Raw genomic sequence first — 27087 nt, 5'->3', positions numbered from 1 at the left:
ACATCGATTTTGGGGTGTGACTATCTCTATAATGTACAGTGAACCTTAAAATGAACTGTATAAATGCAAGTTGTTGATAATAGTGAAACTAAACAAAAAAAAAAGACTGATAGAAAAAATAATAAAAGAACCTTCTTTATAACCATAATAACACTTAGGAAAAAGACCATTGGGCTTGCATAGTGAAAAATAAAGGTCATCAACTTTACATAAAATTAATGTGTAACCTGCCATTAAAGAACATCATTGTTGCTCCATTTTGGCAAATATTGTTAATTGAGTCAGAAAAATTTGTAGTTCAAAGATGTATCCAACGCAGAAAAATCTTACCTGATACGCTCGAATCAATGACTGTACAGCTAGATGATCTTCAATCAGTTTCTCAACTTTTGAGGAGGCTGCCATTCTCCCTTGATGAGATTGAAGGCTTCCCTTTGGGGATAGACTATCTGACAATGTTCCTGATACAATCATGTTGGAATTTTGGAAATATGCATCCCAAGACTACAAGGAAAAATAGAATCAGAATTAGGTTCAATATCACTGGCATACATCATGTAATTTGCTGTTTTGTGGCAGCAATACATTGCAATAAATAATTTTAAAAAACTATAAATACCAATAAGATGCCAAAGGTGAATCACAGCAACTTCTGGTTTGTGGCCAATGAAACAAGGAAAACAACTAAGTACCTTGTTCATCACAAGCAATAGTCTGTAACTTCTCTATAGACTTGGAAATGAAAGGATTGTATACTTATTCAATAAAAAGATTTAAAAAGAAAGAAAGGAAATGAAAGGATTGACTATTTTCTAAATGGAGAGAAAATACAAAAATCTGAGGTGCAAAGGGACTTGGGAATCCTTGTGCAGGATTCCCTAAAGGTTAATTTGCAGGTTGAGGTTGTGGTGAGGAAGGCAAATGCAATGTTAGCATTCACTTCCAGAGGACTAGAATACTAAAGCAAGTATGTAATGTTGAGACTTTATAAAGCATTGGTGAGACCTCATCTGGAGTATTGTTTGCAGTTTTAGGCCCCTTATCTTAGAAAGGATGTGCGGAAACTGGAGGGGGCTCAAAGGAGGTTCACAAAAATGATTCGAGGATGGAATGGCTTGTCACATGAACAGCATTTGATGATTCTGTGCCTGTATTTGAGGGAATTCAGAAGAATGAGGGGTGACCTAATTGAAACCTATTGAATGGCGAAAGGCCTTGATAGAGTAGATGTGGAGAAGATGTTTCCCTTGGTGGGAGAATCTAAGACTAGAGGACACAGCCTCAGAATAGAGGGGGCATGCTAGTTGAACAGAAATGAAGAGGAATATTTTTTTTTTAAACACAGAGAGGTGAATCTATGGAATTCATTGCCACAGGCAGCTGTGAAGGCCAAGTCTTTATGTATGTAAGGGGTTTCTTCTTTTATGTTACTGCGTAGGCTAATCAAAATGGCTTCTTTGTTATGTTAACTGCTGAGAAAGTTCTCTCACTAGCAGCTTGTTTGGGTTATAGAGGGAGTTGTATTCAGTTGCTAACCAATTGGGATAGATGTTATTCTTTCTTGTGTGTCTGTAAGCTATTGTGATACGCGGGTTTTTGGGCAGAAGGCGCGATGGGGAGAGAGAGAGTGGACACGATGCTGTGAGCTGGCCGACGAGGCAGACCCCGAGCCAGAGTCCGAGGTCCAGGGTCTTCGGCGAGGAGAGGAAACAAAGACAGACTCATGTGGAGCATCTGGTCGACCACCGTGGTTGGTCCCAGGCGGCGGGTCAAGGTGGTCAGAGGGGATCGAATGGTGAAAAGAGGACCATTACTAGAGCTCCAACTGTTTGTGCATGAAGAGGTTGAATTTTGATAAGTTTGGCGCCTTTTACTTTCCTGTTATATTTTATCTCTATCAATTACATAGTTCCAGTAATATCTATAAATTGTAATCATTCAATCGTATATGGTGTATTGTCCGTTATTTGGCGGGATGGGGTACATCACACAGCATCCACACAAACTTAATTACCCAGTTTGGCGGGGCCAAAGGCTGCTTCCCCTAGACGAAAGCAAGTTGAGCGAGCCTAAGGCTTACCAGGGGGCTACGTATATATTTAAGGCAGAGGTTGATAGATCCTTGATTGGTCAGGGCATGAAGGGATACAGGAGGAAGGCAGGAGATTGGGTTTGAGAGGAAAAATGGATCAGCCATGAAGCAATGGTGGAGCAAATTCAACGGGCCAAAAAGCCGAATTCTGTTCCTATGTCTTAAGATCTTTTACCAAGTCTCCTCAAACTCCTAATGAAATATAGCTGCTGTCTATTCTTTGTAATTGCATCAATATGTTGAGTCCAGGATAGATCTTCTGAGATGTTGACACCGAGGAACTTGAAACTGCTCACCCTTTCTACTGCTGATGCCTCGATGAGGACTGGTGCATGCTCCCTCAACTTCCCCTTCCTGAAGTCCACAATCAATTCTTCAGTACTGATATTGGGTACAAGGTTGTTGTTGCAATGCCACTAAACCAGCCAATCTATCTCACTCCTGTACACCTTCTCATCACCATCTGAAATTTTGCCAGCAATAGTTGTATCATTGGTAAATTTATAGATGCCATTTGAGCTGTGCCTAACCATGCAATCGTAGGTGTAGAGAGAATAGAGCAGAGGGCTAAGCACGCACCCTTGAGGTGCACCAGTGTTGAATGTGAGTGAGAAGGAGATGCTATTTCTGATCCGCACTGACTGTTGTCTCTTGGTGAGGAAGTCAAGGATCCAATTGCAGAGAGAGTTAGAGGCCCAGGTTTAGAGCTTGTTGATTAGTACTAAGGGTATGATTGTATTGAATGCTGAGCTGTAATCAATAAACAGCAGCTTTAAATAGATATTGCTATTGTCCAGGTGATCCAGAAAATATAATGCAAAATGTAAAACTTATTTTCTGCAAAGACTTGCATCATTAACCTGGGTGCTCTCTTCAGTTAGCTGATGAGGTAACTGTAGTCTTTGTCCAGGAGCAGATGTCACCAGGTGGTGCCCAACCTTCATAGAGTGTTTTGACCCGTAACCACTACTCTCTCCAGTTGGAGGGTCAGCAGTAGTGGCCAAGTCATCGCCCATCTGCTCCTGACTTCCTGCTCAATTCCTTTTGCCTGCTCCACATCCAGCAAGAAGCTCTTTCTGCTTTATCTTCCATCCTGCGAGCTGCTTGGCTCTTGCTCGTTTCATCAAGGCCCAACACAAACAGCAACCTCAATGCCAACCTTGCTGGGAGCCCTCTACAGCCAATCTCCACGGGGAATAGCCACATCTGCCATTCTTTGTCCCTGCACTCCTGGACTAAGGACTGTTACTTCAGGGCCTTCCTTTCATGAACCTCCTCGCATCCTTCCTCCCAGGGTACTGTGGGCTCCACCAGAATGATTTTTTTTGTCTTCGGTGGACCACAGTACGATGTCTAGTTGAAGTGTGGTTTGCACCACCTCTGGAAACCGCAGCTTCCTCCCCACATTGACCCTCATCTCCTATGATTTGGTAGTTTGCAGCAGATTGGATTTAAGCCTCTTTGTTATGACTGGCGTGGTCCTCTCCTTGATGAAGATGACTGCCCTGTTTGCCTCTCTGCCAGCTGTTCTCTTTTTAAATCTCTCCTGCTCCAGTGTGTCAGCAGGGTACAGCAGAACCTTGTCGTGGTACCACCTATACCATCCTTATGTTAAAGCGTTTGCATCCTGATAGTACATGTGCCAGTGAACCCTGCTGACCACAAAGCTTGCAGTTAGGATCCTCTCTCAGCCCCAATGTGTGCAGTTGTTATGGTGTAAGGGGGAGTGTCATACACAGACTGCAGGAGGAAAGAAATGCAGAAGAGCTCCAGTCTCCAAAGCTCTGCCCAAGTGATCTTGTGCTTGGGGAGATCCCATTTTATCCAGGTGCCCTGTGACCCCAACGCTACTGCTTTCGATACCCACCTTTCATCCTTGTGGTTCCGTACCTCTGCCTGGACCCTTGCACTTGCACTTCCCCATTGTTGGAAGTGGGCAGAGCCGAGGCCTTGCTGTCTCAGGCATGGGTTGCTGATGACGCCTTTCAATTGCAGGGAGCTCACAGCTGGTCTATGGCCGAATTGTAGGCCCACTTTCTTCTTGCTCTTGTTGTGACTCCTACTTGGTTTATTAGCTTGTCATCAGAGCCCCTCAGTGTTAACACGACTCCACACTTTGCCACCTTGAATTTCTCCACTACCAATGACAAAGGTAGCTGTAGCTGGCCTGATCTTATGTAGGGCTCCAGCGAAGAAAATCTTGGGGGGATCCCCAGCCACCTCCACCGGTACTTGTCGACTTTCCTCATGATGCCTTGAACAGTGGTCATGGGGAACTTGCACGCTGTGAAAAGCCAGGGCAGACTTGGTAGAAGACCATGTTGATACAGCCATGTCTTAAATTTACCAGGGAATCTGGTTTTGTCGATCTTCTTCAGCCACTCTGCAGTCTGCTTTACAGTGTTGGGGATGTTGGCGCTGTCCATTATTAAAACACTTTCCAAGGCACTTTACTGGGTCTTGGAAATCAATAAACAGGAGGAATAAATAGGTATTGCTATTGTCCAAGTGATCCAGAAAACAACATAAAATGTAAAACTTAAATTCTACAAAGCAATTTGTCAAATATTTATGGGAAAAAATAACAATGTAAATGGGAACATATAACAAAGCAACATAATTTACAAGATCCGTAGTTGCCAATAGAACAATAATCACTAAATTCACACTGGAATACTTAATCTGTCTTAATCTGATGCTGTGAACAATAAACCAGACTGTACAACCCTAGAGTTCTTTCAGTGCAAACCAGTAGCACATTAACCATAATCGGCATTTACCAACATTTTCAGAAGGATAATAGGAAACCCTGATGAGAATAAAATAATAGCTGATATTGACACCAATTTACAAATAATGAAGAGCTGTAAATTGCTGCAATTAAACTGCAATCTAACAGCATTGCTGCAAACATCCCCGAACTTAATAAATTATTTTAAGACTACAAAAAAAATCAAGAAACAGCCCCAGGCTGAGGATTTCTCTTTGCTTGGCCAATGAGGTCCATTCCAATTCTTAAATCAATTATGTAGCATCACATGACCAAGCTTCCAAATTCAGGAGGAAAATGTCTTTATGCATCATTCTCTCTCCAATATAAAGGGTCATGAACACAGTAGAAGTGTGGAAGAATAGCAAAGCAAGCAATGGCAGCATGCAGCAAACAAAAGTGTAGGGCAGGAAAGGTGCAAGACAAGAAAATTTTTAAAACTTAACTTTCCCCAGTGACAAATAAGTGTAACATGCAATTCCACTGAAAGAATAACAAGCTTGTTGACAAACCCTTGTTTCTTCAACCCCAAACTCACAAGACCAGACATGAATCCCATAATATTCATGGCAATGCTTTAACGCAGGGGTTCTCAGCTCCATGGACCCCAAGTTGGGAACCCCTACTTTAACATGTTACCAATGATAGTGGCAAAATTGGCTTGGTACCATGAATCATAATGCTACTGAAACACAACACTCTTGTTTGAACATTGAATTTAATCTATGCTACTTGCACTTATCAGACATTCTTATCATTTATTGAGCCAGTTTATGTACCTAAACACTTAAAAGTTAAAATGATTAAAAACTAATATCAAAGAGATAGCAAGATCAAATCAAGTGCCCTAGCTATCTTCAATGTTTTTATTCAGTTAAAATGAATACTTATGAGCAGAGATATAAACAATAAGTGAAAAGCAAATTTGCAAGTACTGGAAAAGTGAAGTTTAAAGGAACACTGAGCAGGTCCAGCTACAGATAAGGAAGTTAGATAAGTTAGAAATTCAGGTGAATGGCCTGTCATTAAACAATAAAGTCCATTTAAAATTAAGTGTGTATTAATTAAAATCATTAACATCACCAAAATATTGTTAATTCCCCTGCTTCTCTGAAACTCAATGCTTATTGAGCTGAGTTTAATGCTGACTAGCAACTCCTGCGATGCCATTGGTACCAAACTGCATTGCTGTCTGCTGTTCATTTGGATCCAACAGCTGCGTGGAGAAGGGGAACCTGCCGCATGGGTAACAGCCTGGTCTCCATATCATACTGCCCTGGCTTGCATAGACAGCTAGGATGCAACATCCATGGTCAACCCCACTCAAAGGAGGGTCTACTAACCTCAAACCCAGAGCCCTGTTTTGCCAGCTGTCTTCAAAGTCACCAGGATCCCTTTTCCTGAACTCCCGTCCATCTGGAAACATCACTTTGCTGGGATACATGAAACCACACCAAGCACAGAAAGTCTGATATTCTGCTACCTGTTCAGAAATTGTGATGGTTTTGCATCTGGCTCTTTGGGTGCTGGTTCTTGCATTCCTTTCAAACTTACTAGGGACCAAGTTTCCTATGCTCATACTTTGGAGGGGTCCAGTTCTCTTTCTCCTTCAAGCACACTGGAGTATTTATTATACCATTAAATGACATCTTAAAAGAAGCAAAGTGCATTGAGGTATTAATAACAATGCATACAACAGTCTAAAAAATCTGCAAGTCCAGCACTAAGTTTCAAGCGCAATGGATTATCTTATATTTCCTCATTGGTACAATGTAAAATGACTAATGCCAGCTATCCAAGCAATCCTAAATGAAGAACGTGAGAAACCAACAGTAAACCTCTTGACATTATCCTGCACCAGTTCAAAGACAGACAAAATTTTGTGCACATCTTTTTACATGTTTTTTAAAATATCAACAGAAAGATGCAACTTCTAATATTAGTAAAGTGCCATTGATCAGTTTTTTCATATTAGAGCACTATCAGCTAATCTTTCTATCAGCAAAATACTACATCTTGTGGCCTTGCTTTTGAAGCACTTGACACATGGCAGCATGAGGGCCCAGGTAGTGGGTTACCTTGCCCTCCAACTGGAGTGTATTGTTTTATTTTAGAGATACAGCACAGTAACAGGACCTTCCAGCTCAACAAATCCGTGCAACCCAATTACATCCGTGTGACCAATTACCCTACTAACCCACACACCTTTGGAATGTGGGAATAAACTGGAGCACCCGCAAAAAAAAATAAAAGCTCCTTCCAAACAGTGGTGAGAAATGAACCTGGGTCACTGGCACTATAAAACACTATGCTAACCACTAAACGACCCTGTCCGCATGTGTCCTGTGGCTACAGCAACCTCCAAGGTCTCACGACTCCTAACTACCTTGGTCATAGTCAAGAGTCACCCTCTGATAGTTTCTGGCATCAAAAACCTTTGCACCATTTCCAAATAATCAGAGATAACAAAAAATGAAAGTTAAATAAATTTAGTTAAAACAGCAGCATTATTTTTAAAGTTCTCAACATTTTAATGAACATCAGCAAATGGGGCTATGTTATACGTTTAAACTAAAGACCCCCTCAGACAGTTATTACAGAATGTCCCTGGACTTGATGGCAAGTGCAGAAACCAAGTAAGCAGTCGGTGCATTCCATACTTCTGTATGGGAATGCATAACTATGGGAATTCAGAAGATAATGTTTGCCGCTAGCCTGTGGATTTCTACAGCTTAAATATAATCATTTTTAAACAAAATGTGTGCATTGAAATTAAAAAGAGGTACTAAAGTGTTGAAAGATGCCAATATATAGTTTCACTTCAAAGTATTGCGGTCTTGAGTCATACAACCTCTGAATTCATTCACAAATGCTGAAGAAAAGTACTGACTTTTTTTTACTTTAAATACAAGCAATTCTGCAGTTGCTGGAAACCCAGAGCAATACACAAAAGAAGCTGGAGGAACTCAGCAGGTCAGGCAGCATCCATGAAATGAATAAACAGTTAATATTCCAGGCCAAGACCCTTCAACAGGACTCAACATTCTGAGCCGACAGCCTTCATCCGGTCCTGACCTGCCGAGTTCCTCCAGCATTCTGTGTGTATTACCCCCAACTTTCTTTTTCTGTGCTGCCAACAAGACTTGTGCGGAACAGGTAAGATTACCCAGATCACATCGAATATGGCTTGTTCAGAAATGTTAAAGCTCAAACTGATCAAGCAGATAGTAATATAGAAATTACGTTAACAAATGTTTCCAGGCCTGTGGGACCAATGAGTTGTTGAGAATGTCACTGAGCTCAAAGTTCTAAGTGAATTTATTACCAAAGTAATAGGATGGGCCAGAACAACAAAGGAATTTAAATACATGGAGGAGAATTCTAAATTAGAGACAGGGAAAATTGTAGCCAATGTAGGCCAGAAAAGACTGAATAAGAACCGATGTGGAAAACAGTATCAGCAGAATTTTAGTTGGAAAACCACTATCTCCCAAAACAGAACTTGTTTTGGGAATTTGTGGCAAAGCAGAAAGAAGAGACCTCCATACAAATACTTCAAAACAATCTGAACAGAAGTCTTCCTGAGGCAGAAGCAATCCCAAGATTATCTCGCAAATGGCTCAGAAAAAGACTCACTGGCAGGTCTTGACAAGATCAGTGTACAACAGGCTCCAATCACAGCAATAATATGGTCTCCCGGCTTTTTGTGAAAATCACAACAGAGCTACACTGTCAAGCATCATAACCACAGTACAGCTAACTCTATAAATCAGGGTTCAAACTTCAGAGTTATGTGCAAAATTACAGATGACAGTCATGACAAAACCATTAACAACCGGTTTAAGAAAAGGGGAACTCCGGAGTAGTAACTCAGGAGGTGATTCATTGAAGCTGCTCATTATCTTAGTCATGCAATGTCATTCTATTTTTCACTGCTCAGTATATGATAAACTGCACTTTAACTCCATTCCTCACAATAACGTAAACCACGTTAAAATATCAGCAAAACATTATCATTGTTAAAGCTTTTGGAAGGTTCATCTACAGCCTAAATGGCAATAATGAATACTGAAATGTGTCCCTTCACCAACACAAGTAAAATTAACTAATTAACAAATTACTCTTCAAGTTAGCCAAAACTTCTCAATTACAAAAATATTCAAAGGAATAAAAACACTTTTTTTAAAACTTGGGAAACCAACAGCAGTTCTTACCTTATGTACACTTTTAGGATTTTCAAGCCAGGCATCAAACATTTCCTCAAGGTAATTTGAATTACTTCCATTGAGCGAAGATTCTGAAGTTCCAGAAAAACTGCAGAGACTTCTCAGAAATACTGCTGCATTATTCTGGGCAAACCTATTGATGACCTGTGGTTTACATTTTGCAGCAATAACTCTCAAGTGAATCATGGCTACTTTTCTCAAGTACACACCTAAAAAAACAATTAAATGTTTCAATAATTATAAAATTATAGGTCAATGGGAACAAAGATTAGATTTGGATATGTGCATTGGGGACACTAAAAATGGAATTGGATTGCTTGTTTAATTTATACTTGTTCATTAATAGGCTTGATTTTTCCACCCACTGAGAACCCATTGTTGCAAATTTGATTCAACAGGCATATAATTACCTGCTGAAAGATCATACTTGCGTTATTTTGTTTATGAAACATACAGGAGAGATGATTTGTCATATTAACCTTTAATGAAAGTAAATCAATCCAAGATACCTGTCATTTAAAAAAATTGACATACAACCATAATATTGAGACAAAGCAAATAGTTTTAAGAGGATCCTAAAAAGAAGAAAACTCAAGATGGAGAGCTGCTGCGAACTGTATGTTGAGATTAAAACAATGGATGTGCAAGAACCAATGGAGAGGGTTACAAATGTAAGGAGCATGGCAAGAACATAAAAATTGGAATTGAGCAAGAAAATTGACATTACCTAACCATAAACCAACACAAGTTGATGCACTAACCGTGACATAACCATGCCATCCCACATTGTCCATACAGACCAAATCATTGCACAGTGCATTGAGGTAGCAAAAGATTTTTTTTTTAAATTTAAGGTACAAGGTAACAGAATGGGAAATAAAGTGCAACAGCTACAGAAAAGGCACACAATAAAGTTCAATGTCATAGTGAGGGAGATAGTGAGGTCGAGTCCATTTTATTGCACTAGGAGCCATTCAATAGTCTTATAACAGTGGGGTAGACTCAGTTCTTGAGTCTGGTGATATGTACTTTCAAATGTTTGCATCTTCTACCAATTGGGTGGGGTGGGGGTGGGGAAGAAATAATGTCCAGCATGGATGGCGTCTTTGATTATGCTGGCTGCTTTACTGAGGCAGTGAGAAGTACAAAGAGATTACATGGAGGCGGGGTGCTGTTTCTGGATCAGTTTCAGGTGGAAGATAGAATATGGAAGCCTAATGACAAGTGTGCTGGAATATTTCAGAATAATCCATTTTGCTCACTATTCCACCTCTTAACTCATGATAATTAAGACAGAAGGCAGTGTTGGGTATCTCATTTTTCCTTCTGGCTGCAGTGTTATTCAGTTTTATCTACAGGACTATGCACTGCTGGGACATTCATAATGACAAGCTGAGATATTCTAGATTCAAAATTGTTTAGTATGATTTCCAGTACACGAGTGTAAAAGAGAACAAAATATTTGTTACTTTGGATCTAATGTAGCACAAATAAATACAAAAACATAAGGAACATAACAATTAAAGAGAAGTAGATATAAATACACAAGATAGCACACATACATAGATTGATTGTATGTCCATAAAGTGATGCTAGGCTGTACACAAGGAGATTGATGGAAATAATAAAGTAGTTATTTAAATTTAAAATAGTGGAGTTAGTTCGCGGAGGTATTGATCAGCCTTACTGCTTGGGGAAAGTAACTGTTCTTGGGTCTGGTGGGCTTGTTGTGGATGCTATGTAACCTCCAATATGAAACTTCAATTTAGACTATGAATGAAAACCATGAATTGTAGCTTCCAGAATGAAAAATATCCAAAACGTTTTAATTCCTTAGGGGCTATAGTCACTTCCAGATTCTACAGCACCTATTCACTCAAAGCAACTTAACCTGTACTTGGATACTGATTTGCTTGCAAGAACATTACAGAACTCAATTTAGCTTGTATGCAGTGGTGTACAAGGTGAAGCCACAGTTAATCAGTCACTTCATATTTTGAAGATAAACAGCATAATTTCAAAAATGCATTTCTACAATCTTCAACACAGAAACACAAACTTATTTTGGTGGTACAGAGAATAAATCTACATTGTATGCTATGTACATCTGTAATCAGGAATGCAAACCTGAACTTCAAAGTGACATAAGGCAATGTTTAATGTAAACAAGGTACTTTTGCAGTTAATATGGTATACCAAATACTGTGTCTACTCTGTGAATGCCTATGACATTTTAAGCTGTTATTTAACTCAGTACATGGATGACAATATAATGTGGGCAAATAGAATAATACAACTATTTAATAAAACCAGACTATGGTGGTGACACCACTTTTAAAAGGGCATTGAGCCACTGAATGAAATATTGGAGCAGATGACCAAAATTGTGACCAAAGAATGGATTTCAAATACATCTTGAAAAGGTAGGGAAATTCCAAAACCTCTGCACCAAAAAGCCAATGATGTCAGTAAAATCAGGGATAAGCCACAGATATTATGGAAGATTGTACATCAGTGATACTGGAAAAAGGATGAAATACAGACCAGAATTGGAAATGTACAAAGTCTTGGAGGGCTGGAATCACTTAAAGCAGGGAAATGAAGGAAAAATAGATACCACTGGAGGTGCTCAAACACCTTAGAGGATTGCAGACCACAAACACAGGGAGACAGAATTAGAAATGCACGAAAACACTGGAAGATTGTACACACGTATGGAGAAATGGATGAGCAAGAGATAGAAATAGAGATGTTCAACATCGTAAGGGTTATCCACCGCATATACAGGGAACGGAATAAATGTTAGGCAGAAGATGCACAAACTTCCTTGGAGTGCGTAGAGCACTGAAACAGGGAAAGGGAGCAGAAACAGATGCAAATATACAAACACCTTGAAACACCATGTTGGATAACAGGCCACGGGGGGCGGTGGGGGGGGGAGAGAAGATGCGCAAGAGAATTTGAGGTGCACCAAAATCTTGGAAGATCGTAGACCACAGATACGGAGAAAGGAATGAGCAAGAGAAATGAAGATATGATGTATCTTGAAGGGTTGTACAGCACATAGGGAAAGAAATGAGCATCAGTCAGAATAGAATGATCTTGGCAGGGGGTAGATGCAGAGAAGGGTGGAGTTCACGGGAACATGCACATATTTTGTTTTTAAATACAACTATTACTGAAACACAGTCAGTGTGGCTCAAGAGGCACAAGGGCAGAAGGTGAGAGGTCTAGGTTCGGGAGGCGAGTGATCCGACGGGAGGGGGTGATGAAACGCGGTGCGGGCAAGGACAGCGGGTTTCCACACGACAGCTGGCATGAGAAACCGCCGCCCAGCACCGAGGTGGCTCCGGAGAGTGAACGCTGCCGCCGGACACCGGCGTCGCCCGGGGCTCGCGGCCGAAAGAGCGAAAGGATAGCCAGAGAGGGAGCGGGTCCGACGGCTGGGGTTACACCCACCCCCTAAAGTCCCAGGAGGGGGAGCGGGCTGAAGGATCGGCAGCTGGGGGGTTGAGGGAGCGCCTCGCGGCTCGCACTGGCCTGAGCCCTGTGGCCGCTCCTCGCGGCGGGACGTCAGCGCGCGTTGCCCAAGAGACGCCGCTCGCGCTCCTCGGCTGCAACCTGACCTGGCAGATCACATGACAGTCTGTACTCACGTGACATAGAGCAGCTGTTTGGTCATATGGTCGGCTCGGCTTTGGGCTTTGAGTCACATGATTTGTCGCCCACCCAATTACTCTTTACTCCCTTCCCAATCTTGGACCAATAGAGATACATCGTATCTCCCTAACTTCCATCACATTTCTAATTGCATCCATATCAATATATTTTCTTTCATCCTGAAATTCAAAGATTTGGAAACAATTTGTCTTACACAAATATACTTCATCCTCCAATTCTGCAACTCTGATCAACTTCAGAGAGCATTCTTCCTTTATCTTGCAATGGAGAAGCATTTTCTCACTTCATCTCCCCTAAAGACAATCTGCCCTGTTTCACATGTAACATTTCTCCCCCTCTGTAAGTTTATATTTCAAATAAACACTATACTACGCCACACCTTCTCCCACTCCCAACCCAGTTAAATAAAACATCCCCAAGCAATCCCCTATTCAGAAATGCTCCACAAACCTTACTTCCTGCTTCATAAAAGCACAATTTCCAGCTATTCCAACTCACAGAGATATTCTGCTTTCAACTCAAACACGAGAAAAACTGCAGATGCTGGAAATTCAACTTTCCATTTTTCCCCTAATCATCAACACATGCTTCCTTAATCTTTTTTATTGAAATCTCAGCTACAGCTCTTCTTGCTGATTTGGTCCAAGAATTGCAAATTCCATTGTGTGATTGGATTTTATTATTTGCAACCCAAAGCTCTTTCAAGAAGGTGGAGGTTATAACCAAGGAGCCGTAGCAATTTCCCTCCCATGTCTTTAGGGTAGCAGGTCAGCTGAATGAGCTCTCGTACCCAAGAGATGATGTTTTATCTAGTTGAGTAGAGAGAGAACTGAATACATCTGTAATTAAAGCCAAAACAGAGCAGATGCGGGAAATCTAAATTTAAAACAGAAACTGCTAGAAGTACAGTATTCACAAGGGCAAGTAACATTTGTGGAGACTTTTGCTTGTATTAGAACTGAGAAATTTTAGAAGAATCAGAAAAATTCAATGTAAATTTATTATCGAAGTACATATGTCACCATATACAACCCTGAGATTCATTTTCTTACAGGCATTCTCAATAAGTCCAATAACCATAATAGAATCGATGAAAGACCGCACCAACAGGGCTGACAACCAGTGTGCAAAATACAATAAACTATGCAATTACAAAAAAGAAAGAAAAAAGATATAATAATTAATCAATAAGCAATAAATATCGAGAACATGAGATGAAGAGTTCTTGAAAGTGAACCTATAGGTCGTGGGAAGAGTTCAGTAATGGGGCAAGTGAGCTTATCCCTTCTGGTTCAAGGTAGTGGGGTAATAACTGTCCCTGAACCTGGTGGTATGAATCCTGAGGCTCCTGTACCTTCTTCCTGATCGCAGCAGTGAGAAGAGAGCATGACCAGGGTGGTGGGGGTCCCTAATGATGGATGCTGCTTTCCTGCAACAAATGCATAACTGCACTTACATGCTGGGCCCAGGACAGATCCTCTGAAATGATAAAACTGAGGAATTTAAAGCTGTTTGTCCCCTCCACCACCGATCCTCCAATGAGGACTGGCTCACAGTCCTCCAGTTTCTTCCTCCTGAAGTCAATAATCAGCTCCTTGGCTTTGTGTCGAGTGAGAGGTTGCTGTTGTGGCACCACTCAGCTAGATTTTCAGTCTCTCTCCTATATCTGAATTCTCTTCATCTTTGATTTGGCCAGCGACAGTGCTGTCATCAGAAAACTTAAATATGGCACTGGAGCTGTGCTTAACCACACAGTCAAGAGCATACAACATTGTCAGTTTCCGCTGCACCTGTGCTGACGGATATTGTTCAGGAAACGTTCTTGCCAATCTGAACTGACTGGAGTCGACAAGGTGAGGAAATTGAGGATCCAATTGCACAAGAAGGTATTGAGACAACGGCCGTGACGCTTATTGACTAGTTCTGAGGGGATGATAGCAGACATCCCACCCTGCAAAAACTCATTACAAGGAGGTAGCGCCATCAATTTCCAGGAGAGGTGGGATGTTTGCAATAGAGTAGCTCCTTAGCAGCTAGCCAGCTAGTTTAAATAACATTAGCTATGCTAATGAATGAATGACACCTGTTAAACTCACCTCAACATGTATTTTACAGTCTTAACCCACCATGGGCAATAGAAAAGTCACTGTTGCAAACAGTGCAACAAGCAACACTGTCATTATTTTGACCCCTATTAGGCAGGGGTACACTTTAGTGTAGTCTGGGGTGATGAATGTTTTATATTTTCTTTTTTTGCAACACTCTCCCATGGCGCGCTCTCGCTCTCTCCCTCTCTCTCGTGGTCGCTGTTGCTTGCTTTCTCTCTCTCTCGCTTGTGTGCTCTCTTTCTTGCTTTCTCTCGCTCGCTCGCTCTCAAAAAAATTGATGTCCGTGATATTGTATATAATTTGCGGGCATCAGGGAGCCACTATTAATATACAGGAGACTCCCGGAACTTCCGGGAGAGGTGGGATGTCTGTGATAGTATTGAATACCCAGCTGTAGTCGAGAAAGAGCATCCTGATGTATGCATCCTTGCTGTCCAGATGTTTCAGGGTTGAGTGAAGAGCCAGTGAGATGGCACCTGTTGATGATCTGCCGTGTCTGTAGGCAAAGTGGAGCAGATCCAAGTCACTTCTCAGTCAGGTTATGTTTCATCATCAACCTCTCAAAACACTTCATCACGGTGGATGTAAGTGCTGTGGGATGATAGTCATTGAGACAAGTTACCAGGTTGTTCTTAGGCACCAGTATAATTAAAGCCTGCCTGAAGCCGGTGGATACCCCACACTGCTGAAGTAAGAGGTTAAAGATCTCTGTGAACACCCCTATGGCTGTATCCCTTGAGAATAAGTATTCCTGCATGAGTACTGCTGAGGGGGTGGGGGCCTACCTGGGGGAAGCAACAATGGCTGCACCTCTGGTACAGAGCCTGGCCCTGTGGCTCAGAAGGGTAGGGAAAGGAAGAGGATGGCAGCAGTGACAGGGGAATCTATAGTTAGGGGGTCAGACAGGCGATGCTGTGGATGCAGGGAAGAAGGATGAATGGCAGCTTGCCTCCCAGGTGCCAGGGTCTGGAATGTTTCTGATCACATCCACCATATCCTGAAGTGGGAAGGAGAACAGCCAGCGGTCATGCTACATATTGGTACCAACGACATAGGCAGGAAAAAGGAGGAGGAACTGAAAGCAGACTACAGGGAGTTAGGAAGCAGGTTGAGAAGCAGACCACAGAGGTAGTCATCTCAGGATTATTGCCTGTGTCACGTGACAGTGAGTACAGGAATAGAGTAAGGTGGAGGATAAATGTGTGGTTCAGGGATTGGAGCAGGGGGCAGGGATTCAGATTTCTGTATCATTGGGACCTCTTCTGGGGCAGCAGCGACCTGTACAAAAAGGACGGGTTACACTTGAATCCCAGGGGGACCAATATCCTGGCAGGGAGGTTTGCGATGGAGAAGATCCTGAGATGCAGGATTTTTGAACATTTGGAGAGGCATAATATGATTAGGAATAGTTAGCATGGCTTTGTGAAAGGCAGGTCATGCCTTATGAGCCTGATTGAATTTTTTGAGGATGTGACTAAACACATTGATGAGGGTAGAGCGGTAGATGGATTTCAGTAAGGCATTTGACAAGGTATCCCATGCAAGGCTTATTGAGAAATTAAGGAGACATAGGATCCAAGAGGACATTGCTATGTGGATCCAGAACTGGCTTGCCCACAGAAGGCGAAGAGTGGTTGTGGACGGGTCATATTCTGCATGGAGGTCGGTCACCAGTGGTGTACCTCAGGGATATGTTCTGGGGCCCCTACTCTTCGTGATTTTTATAAATGAACTGGATGAAGAAGTGGAGGGAATTAGTAAATGTGCTGATAACATGAAGGTTGGTTGTGTTGTGGATAGTGTGGAGGGCTGTCAGAGGTTACAGTGGGACATTGATAGGATGCAGAAGAGAAGTGGCAGATGGAGTTCAATCCAGATAAGTGTGAAGTGGTTCATTTTGGTGGGTCAAATATGATGGCAGAATATAGTATTAATGGTAAGACTTTTGGCAGTGTGGAGGATCAGAGGGATCTTGGGACCCAAGTCCACAGGGCACTCAAAGCTGCTACGCAAGTTGACTCTGTGGTTAAGAAGGCATACGCGGCATTGGCCTTCATCAATCGTGGGATTGAGTTTAGGAGCCAAGAGGTAATGTTGCAGTTATATAGGACCCTGGTCAGACCCCACTTAGTGAGTACTGTGCTCATTTCTGGTCGCCTCACTATAGGAAGGATGTGGAAACCATAGAAAGGGTGCAGAGGAGATTTACAAGGATGTTGCCTGATTGGGGAGCATGCCTTATGAGAATAGGTTGAGTGAACTCAGCCTTTTTTCCTTGGAGCGACGGAGGATGAGAGGTGACCTGATAGAGATGTATAAGATGATGACAGACATTGATCTTGTGGATAGTCAGAGGCTTTTTCCCAGGGTTGAAATGGTTAGCATGAGAGGGCACAGTTTTAAGTTGCTTGGAAGTGGGTACAGAGGAGATGTGAGTGTGTGGAATGGGCTGCTGGTGACAGTGGTGGAGGTGGATATGATAGGGTCTTTTAAGAGACTCCTGGATAGGTACATGGAGCTCAGAATATTAGAGGGCTATGGGTAACCCTAGGTAACTTCTAAGGTAAGGACATGTTCAGCACAGCTTTGTGGGCCGAAGGGCCTGTATTGTGCTGTAGGTTTTCTATGTTTCTGTCAGTTAAACCAGTTGATCAGCACTGGTCTTTAGTACTCGGTCATTCACCCCAACTGGGCTGGATGCTTTCCATGGGTTCACGGAAAAACAGATAGGCATCTTTAACTGTGCAGAGATGTGATGTAACACAGGGAAGATCTTTGATGGGGTAGAGACCAAGAGAACAGAGGTAACCGGGTTCCACTCCTGCATTGTTGCTGTTCCGCAGATTCTGCTGCAACTTTTCTGATGATAATGTTGTCCATACCAGTGTGCCTCAACCAAGCTGTCCTCTCCATCACAATGAGCAGGACTCTAAACTCCCTCTGTTCAACTTCCCACACTTGTGCTCTCCTTTCAACCAAAACAAAGTTGAGGTCCTCCACTTCCACCCAACCAGCCTCAACATTCAACGGATCAGCCTCCATAAGTTTCATCATCACGATTCCAACACAAGATACTCGCTCCCCTTCTAGCATTCCAAAGGAACTGTTGCCTCAGCCTAATTAATGGATGCCTCAAAAACGGGGGCAACTATTGCGTCTGTGCTCAACTACATAGCAATCAAATCAAGAACGCACACGTGGGAGATGGCTTTAACTGGTGTGTGCATATGAGACAGAGACACAGAGAGAATAATGCAATATAAAATTGTATATGTACAAAACATTCAATTTCCTTTTCATAAACCCATATTCCTAATAAACATGTTCTCACAATGACAGTCCATAACTAACTTCGCAGTTCTAAAAGTTCAGTCTTTTGGGTGGAGCTTTGTTTCTTTCAGGATAGTGCCTCTGAGCTTGTGGAGTGGCATCAGGTCTGGCAGGTGTCTTCTCTAAGACGACGTTCTCAGTTTCCAGTGCCATGTTGCTGTCACTGACACCATCTCTGAAAGAGAAGTCCATGGGCTGTTATGTGTCCATCTTGCTATATGCAGTCGACTCAGGTGTATTCTCTAGTTGAGAATCCGGTATCTGGTCCACATAACTGATCTCCAAAATCCACTGCGTTCATCAGTGTGCACAGTGTAGCTGTTCTTGTAGCTATCCTATCGGGTGTCCACTTGACCTCTCAGTAATCAAGTGCTAGGACTTCCTGTCCAATCTTGAAGCTTCTTGCTGCTTCACTTGGCAACTGAGTGAGTAGTTTATTCTGCACTTCCCTCTATAGATCTGGCTTCAGGAGGTATATGCGAGATCTCAGATTCCTGGACGTGAGCAGCACTGCAGGTGTTTGATTTGTCATTGCATGAACAGAGTTCCAAAACACAAAAAGTATGTTGTCCCCCTTGTGCTGTAGAGAAATGTCCTCCTCATCCATTGCTTTAATGGACTTCTTGAAAGTTTGGATAAACCTTTCAGCTAACCCACTTGCCGCTGGGTGGTGAGGAGTTGACTTTAAATGTCTGATGCCATTTTCTTCAGGAACAGTCATAATTCTTCTGACTTGTGTTGTGGTCCATTGTCACTCTCAATTTGTTCTGTTAAGCCGTTTCTGGCAAAGATAGTCCTCAGAGCGGGAACAGTCTTTGTTGATGTGGTTGACTTCATTGGTATAACCTCCGGCTACTTTGAATGAGCATCCACAGCAATCAGAAACATGGAGTCCATGAATGGCCGAGCAAAGGCAATATGCACTCTTTGCCGTGGTGAAGGTGAACACTCACATGGGTGTAACACTGCCTGTGGGGATGCATTTTGAACATTTTGGCATCCCAAGCACTTTGTAGCCAAGCCTTCGATCTGTTTATCTATTCCCTTCTCAAACACCTTCTCATTAGCATTAAGCAGCTGTGCCAGTCTCTGGTTACTGCTACCATTTGGGCTGTAGTTGCCTGTTGATGTCATCCATTCACGTCCAAGAAGTGCTGGCCCTCCACTTTTCAATACATAAAGGATAATAGACTCTTTTGAGAGCTTTGACTATGCATAACACATACAAGCCCGTTCCTTATGCATCTCTAAATTCATCTCTAAAGTCACAGTATTGGGAAAGTCTGCGCAGTTCTGCAATGTATTCTGAAATGCTTTCATCTTTTGACTGCTTCCTTTTGTAAAATCTAAATCGCCCATCTATTACCAGCAGTTTAGGGCTCAAGTGATTTTGTAAAATTGTAAGAATTTTGTCAAAAATCTTATTTGTTAGCTTTGCAGGGTTTACTAAGTTGTGTAAGCGACTGTACGTTCTTGCACCCATTAAGCTAAGAAGTGTAGGGACTTTATTTTGCTACTCCACATTGTTTGCTTTACAATACAGTTCCACCGTCTTGATATATGACTCCCAGCCTTCATTAGCACTATCAAATTCATCAACTTTGCTGACTGAAGCCATCGCCATGTTATTTTCACTTTAAATTCAGCGCGTTTTTCACTACTAGTCATGGGTCCTTTGGCTTTTTCATGTTGTTTAACTCTTACTGTTTTGTCCCGTGACTGTCAGTGCAGTTCGTGATATCGTCTGACATGCAGGTTTGTACTTGTCACCAATTTTTTGTGTCTGTGCACAACTATATATCTATTAAATAAAAAGCACGCACATGATGCTTTAACTGGTGTGTGGAGAGATGGAGAGAGAGAGACATGCGTACAACAGATTAATTCATAATGCTAAGGGGGGAGGTTATTGCTCTAAAAGAAACAGATCCATACATTCTCCCCATCCAGGACATGCCCTCTTCTCATTACTGCTATCAGAGAGGAGGTACAGAAACTTGAAAGCATATCGTCAGCCTTTTAGGAACAGCTTCTTTCCTTTCACAATCAGATTTCTGAAAGGACAATGAACCAGTGAACTCTACTTCACTAATTTTTTGCTTTTTTTTCTTATCTAGTTCTTAAAAATATTTTTATTGCAATTTATAGCACATTTTATGTATTGCACTGTACTGCTGCCACAAAACAACAAATTCCACAACATATGTCAGTGATAATAAACTTGATTCTGAGTCAGTTGCCTCAGCAATGCCGTCATTCACTCTTCTATAATGACCAACCACAGGTGTTTTTCTTTAATTGCCAAGTTTAAGGGTCATGGAACAATGGGCTGGCATGGGGATACCATCCAGTTATTATCTAATAGCAGATTGGATTTAAGAAGCTGATTGGTCTGCCCTGAGAATCAACTTGAGGGAATAAAAATGCATTGATTTTCATTTCTAGTATGTGCCTGTTTCGTTCCTGTTGGACAAAGTTCAAAGTAAATTTATAATCAAAGTATGTATATGTCACCAAATTCTTCTCGGAGATTCATTTTCTTGCAGACATTCACAGTAGAACAGAGAAATACAATAGAATCAGTGAAAAACTACACATAATCAGACAAGCAAACAAGACGCAAAAGACGACAAACTTTAACATTATCCCAAAACAATATTTCCTTGAACATGTATCCAGTCCTTTGGAATATCATTTCTCTGTCATAAAAAATGTATGGTTCTGATGTAGACTCACTTCCTTCATGAGACCTCATTCAAAATTCATGCTCCACAATTCCCTGAAAATGCTTTCTGATCCATCTTAGGCAAATCTACTGTGCATATGCTAAACTGATTGAAGGGCAATACAGGCAAAGGAGAAAACAATCTCCTGAGCAAATCAATCAGCTCTCTGAGCTTCATTCTCAAGAAAATTCACCTTATTTAGAAAACGTAAATTAGAAGAGAAAGTTTCATGTTGCCATTAAAGAGAAAATGTTTCTGTGACATGACCTTTTGACATAATTTGAAAAAAAAAGACCCAAAATAAACCAACACTTTAACATAATGGTTAACATAATGTTGTTGCTGTGCCAGCAACCAGAACTCAATTCCCGTTGCTGTCTATAAGCAGTTTGTACGTTCTCCCATAACAGTGTGAGTTTCCTCCGGGTGTTTCGGCTAAGTATCCCAGCTGTGGGCAGCAGCTCAGCAACTCCCTTGCATAGATTCTGTCTGTACTTCTTGCTGCCTCAGTAATCATCATCCACCTCACTGCTATGTGCCCTGTGATGACACCTACCCAAGACATTCTCCTTTCTCCCCAATACTGTCATGCAGAAGATACAGAAGTATAAAAGCACCTACCACCAGCTCAAGTACAGCTTCTATCCCACTATCATAAGATTATTGAAAAGGTTCATTTATTATCAAGGTATGTATGTAGTATACAACTGAGATTCATCTTCTCCAGGTACTGAGAAAAACAAAGAAAATCATGGAGTCATTCAAAGAAAAAACATCAGACCCACACCTCCCCATACTATAGAGAAAAGCAACATGATCATCAACCCCCAACACCCCTCCCCCCACAAAAAAACTAACAAAGTGTGCCAACGAGAAAGAATTGGCAGAAATACAGAGTATAAAACCATTAGACTGATACAAGTCTACAGTCCACAGTCCTATCCATAAGTGCAGAATCTCGATAACATCCTCTGACAGCATCAAGAGAAAGAGATCCCACTCGAACATAGAGGCCTACCCTCTGGCAACAGAGTAAGAAAGGGCGTAAACACAGAATATAAACACCAGAAGACTGAAAGATTTCACAGTCCATAGTCCAATCCGTAAACACAGACCCTCAGTGACATCCTCTGAAACATGGTACCATAGCATGATAAGATGAACTCTTGACCACATAATCTACTTTATGGCCTTGCACATTATTTGTCTGCCTGCCCTTTCGTTGTAACTGTAATATTGAATTCTGCACTCTGTTAATGATCTTTTCCCTTGTACTATCTCAATGCACTGATGAGATGAAATGCTCTTTATGGATGGTATACATGGATTCAATTACAGACATCCCACCGTGCAAAAACTCATTTCAGGGAGGTAGCACCATCAATTTGCGGGAGACTTCTGGGAGAAGTGGGATGTCTGCAATAGAGTAGCTCCTTAGCAACTAGCCAGCTAGTTTAAATAACGTTAGCTATGCTAATGAACGAATGACACCTGTTAAACTCACCTCAACACGTCTTTTACAGTCTTAACCCACCATGGGCAATAGAAAAGTCACTGTTACAAACAGTGCAGCGAGCAACACTGTCATTATTTTTGACCCCTATTAGGCAGGGGTACACTTTAGTGTAGTCTGGGGTGACATACCTTTCATATTTTCTGTTTTGGAACACTCTGCCACTCTGACTTTTTTTGGAACTCTCTCACTCTCTCTCTATCGCGCATGCTCTCTCGCTCATGGTCGCTCTCACTCTCGCTTGCTTTCTTGCTCTTGCTCTCGCTCTCTCTCTCTCACTCTCACGCGCACATGCATGCTCTCTCGCTCTTGCTCTCGCGCTCTCTCTCTCTCGCTCTTGCTTTCTCGCTCTCACTCTCTCTCGCGCTCTCTCTCTCGTGGTCGCTCTCACTCGCACTCGCTCCCTCACGCTTGCTTTCTTGCTCTTGCGCTCGCTCTCTTGCTCTCAAAAAAATCAATTTCCGGGACATTGTATATAGTTTGCGGGCATCAGGGAGCCACTATTAATTTGCGGGAGACTCCCGGAACTTCCGGGAGAGGTGGGATGTCTGCAATTACCTTGGTACTTGTGACAGTAATAAACCAATTCACCAGTGATGCATTTGGAGACTCCATCTCCATCCCGACTATCAACACAGGTGCACCTCAAGGCTATGGGCTTAGACCCCTGCTTTAATCTTGAGTTAAATAATTTATTTTCCTTGGTATATCACATTCCTTTCTCTTTTCCGCTGGCAATTGCACATTATTGTTGGATATACTTAAGGTGGAGGTTGATAGGTTCTTGATTAGTGAGGGCACCAAAGGTTACGGGGAGAAGGCAGGAGACTGGGATTGAGAGGGATAATAAATCAGCCAAATTGGAACGGTGGAGCAGACTCGATCAGCTGAATAGCCTAATTCTGCTCCTATGCCTTATGGTTTATCGCATTTCGCACTTATTTCAAATTTACCAATTATCCCTCCTCCAGACCTACCTTTTGTTATTTGCTCAGTTCCTTTGCCAAGCTCCTTTTCCTATCTATATCATCGCTGGTCTCCCTCACTCACTCACAACTGTCTTCACACCCTTTCTCCTTCGCACTCTTTTATTGCCTTCATACTTCCTCCCCTTTCCTTCAATCTTAAAACAGGTTCTATCTATCTATCTATCTATCTACTGTGTGCAGTTTTTGGGCTCCTTATTTAAGAAAGGATGTGGTGACGTTGGAGAGGGTTCAGAGAAGATTCACTGGAATGATTCTGGGAATGAGAGGGTTAACACATGAGGAACGTTTGTCCGCTCTTGGACTGTACTCCTTGGAGTTTAGAAGAATGAGGGGGGACCTCATAGAGACATTTTGAATGTTGAAAGGCATGGACAGAGTGGATGTGGCAAAGTTGTTTCCCATGGTGGGGGAGTGTAGTACGAGAGGGCATGACTTAAGGATTGAAGGGCGCCCATTCAGAAACAGAGATGCGAAAAAAAATTTTTAGCCAAAGGGTGGTGAATCTATGGAACTTGTTGCCACGGGCGGCAGTGGAGGTCAAGTCATTGGGTGTATTTAAGGCAAAGATTGATAGGTATCTGAGTAGCCAGGGCATCAAAGGTTATGGTGAGAAGGCGGGGGAGTGGGACTAAATGGGAGAATGGATCAGCTCATGATAGAATGGCGGAGCAGATTCGATGGGCCGAATGGCCAACTTCTGCTCCTTTTATCTTATGGTCTTATGGTCTATCTATCTATCTATCTAATTAACTAATCAACTATGTATTGATTGATGTATTGTCACAGGAAAACAGGACCCCCACTATCCAGGCTGTGCTCTCTTCTTACTGCTGCCATCACCAGGTTCAGGAGCAGTTATCACCCTTCAACCATCAGATTCTTGAACCATGGAGATGACTTCACTCAACTTCACTCACCCAATCACTGAACCGTTCCCACAATCTATGGACTCACTTTCAAGGACTCATTCTCGATATTTATTGCTTATTTATTTATTATTATTATCTTGTTTGTTTCTTTTCTTTTTTATTTGCACAGTTTGTTGTCTGTTGCACAATGTTTTCTTATCTGTCTTTGCTGTGTGCAGTTTTTCATTGATTCTTTGTACTTACTGTGAAGGCCTGCAAGAAAATGAATCTCAGGGTTGTATATGGTGATATATACGTACTTTGATGATAAATTTACTTTGAACTTTTCAACTTTGATTGATTGATTAATACATCATGGTAACAGGCCTTTCCAGTCCAATTAATCTGCATTGCTCAATCACACACATGTGACCAATTAACCTGCTAATTGGTAAATCCTTAGAATGTGGAATAAAACCTATCCAGTTATGGGGAGAATGTACAAACTCCTTCAGATAGCAACAGGAATTGAATCCTGGTCACTGGTATTGCAATAGCACTATGCTAACCAGTATGCTAAAGTCTTGGTTTATTTCGTAATTTTTTTCCAAATTATGTCAAAAGGCCATTGAGCATAAAAGTTAGTTCAGTTTCTCTTTTCGTGTATGCTGTCTGGGGTGCTGGGTATTTCCCTTTTTATTTTTGATTTCGAGCAACTATGGTATTTTGTTTTAAAATCTCTCCTCTCTGCTCATTGTTACCCCTAAACTCCACAAATAAGACCTACTACATCTATTTGCAACCAGATTTACTTTTCAGTTTAATTCTCCATTGTGTAAGCACTGCCTTGAACTTGCACAGCAAACTCCCTATCATCGTAGACACCTGGCAAATTGCTTCACACCAGTACCTCATGAGTAATGTCAGACACTGCAGCTTCCAGTATCACTGACGTGCACCAGTATTAATGTGATCACTCGAGTCGAGTATGATGTTCTCCTAGTGCCTGTGTGTGACTTTGTTTAACGTGGGGAGGCTGATGGACCCGCATCCACCACACAGGCCTTGACAGATCGGTGCCAGGGTCCAGCCGGATGGAATGCAAGACGACTGGACACCCTTCACTGCTACAGCCTTCCTCCACCTTCACTGCCACAGCCTTCCTCCACCTTCACTGCCATTGTGACGTGTCATCGTCTTCCACCAGCTCAACCGCTGAGGTCTTGATTGGTTCGCTCTTTGTCTGGAACCTCCCATTTGACCTTACCCCCATGGATGACCCTACTTGGAGATAAACTCCAGGCAGCATCACTCTTGGGATCTCAGCATTTCCACCATGACAAGATGACAATCCTCGGAGAGGACGTGCATTGAATTAACTGACAGGAATGTTGAACTTCAAAGTTGAAAGTACATTTATTATCAATGTATGTTTACATTATACAACCGTGAGGTCTGACTCCTTACAGGCAGCCACAAAACAAAGAAATCCTGAAAAAAAACATAAAAAGAAGACCATCAAACACCTGATGTGCAGGGAGAAAACAAATAGTGCAAACAATAAAAGTAAGCAAGTAGCATTCAGAACAATAGACACGAAGCCCAGCATAACCGGAGCAGGCCACAGCTTCAGCCTCAGTTCAGCGCAGAACCGAACAGATGTTGCAGAGCCCTCAGATATGGAGCCTGGAGAAGCTGTAGCAGGCCATGGCTTCTGCCTCAGTTCAGCGCAGAGCAAATGAACATCGCAGGGCAGCGAGCAGAACTGGCCCAGCTTTTGCCTCTTGTCCTGACGGCCTGCACTAGGATTCAAACCCTGTCGCATCGACACACTCTGGGCCTGGAGCCTGCCACCACATTTCAGCCTGTATCCAACCTTTCCAAATCAGCCTGGTGCTTAGATTGATCAAACCTCGCTCTCGGTTTAAGTGGCCGGGCTCGGCTCTGCCTCTCCTTCATGTTGCCTGCCCTGATTCTGCCTCGAATATGCCATGACGTTGCCTCACTCCCACACCCTATGACTGTCAACTTTTCCTCAGCTTCCCTCCCCTCTCCATTGTTTGTAATGATTGTTTACCATAAATTTTACAAGAAAAAGTTTTACTAATAAACTGTTTAGTTGTATTCTTTGTTGAGTTTGCCACCAGAATGTAATCACTGGGCTTCACTTGCGCCATCTTAAACCAGAAGCTTGCAGCCCAAGCGGAGCATGGAAATGGGACTCGTATTTGATTTCAGTTTGTTTATTTAGCTCTAAGATCTTGTACTTGTACGAACACAAGTTTAAAAATTCTACACCACCTCAGACATCTGGAAAGTTGTGCTGCTAAGGCATGCCAACTGCTTGATTAATTCTGACTGGATCTTGATATTGGTATATATTTTTGTGGAACTACTCAGGATCATACAATGCATGGTATCATAATTATTGAGTTATCTTCAGATCCCACCATGGCATTAATTAAATAAATTTGGAATTGATTTTATTTAGAGATACCCTCCCAGCCCAACAAGCTACGATGCCCAGCAACCCCTCTATTTAACCTATTCTAATCACAGGACAATTTATAATGACCAATCTACCTACTAACCATTATATTTTTGGACCGTGGGAGGAAACCGGAGCACCTGGAAGAAATCCGTGCACTCATGGGAATGATGTACAAACTTTCTTACAAATGGCGCTGGAACTGAAGTCTGATCTCTGATGCCCCGAGTTGTAATAGTGGCACGCTAACCACTACGTTACCGTGGCGCCCCTCTTATGAAAGCTAGAATCACGAATGATAATGAAACTACTTTAT

At 42.1% G+C, this 27087-nt stretch overlaps 1 protein-coding gene across 3 annotated transcripts in view; it reads right to left on the bottom strand.

The window, feature by feature from the left end:
- The window catches only part of LOC134358317 (2-oxoglutarate dehydrogenase-like, mitochondrial), a 98547-nt gene extending 85810 nt beyond the window's left edge, over window positions 1-12737 (bottom strand). For 2 of the 3 annotated variants that reach the window (XM_063070416.1, XM_063070418.1), the window contains exons 1-3: window positions 12629-12737; window positions 9077-9297; window positions 331-504 (exon numbers count right to left, since the gene is read on the bottom strand). In XM_063070416.1, coding sequence (XP_062926486.1) covers window positions 331-504; window positions 9077-9274 — 372 coding nt within the window. In that variant the 5' untranslated portion in view covers window positions 9275-9297; window positions 12629-12737. Of the gene's footprint in view, window positions 1-330; window positions 505-9076; window positions 9298-12547 lie in introns of all 3 variants that reach the window. The other variant, XM_063070417.1, reaches the window with a different exon arrangement.
- Window positions 12738-27087: the final 14350 nt, after the last annotated feature.

This window comes from Mobula hypostoma, chromosome 18 (assembly GCF_963921235.1).
Source record: "Mobula hypostoma chromosome 18, sMobHyp1.1, whole genome shotgun sequence".
Lineage (NCBI taxonomy): Eukaryota > Metazoa > Chordata > Chondrichthyes > Myliobatiformes > Myliobatidae > Mobula > Mobula hypostoma.
The sequence above is the reverse complement of the archived record's forward strand: the minus strand, read 5'-3'. Positions and strand labels throughout refer to the sequence as shown.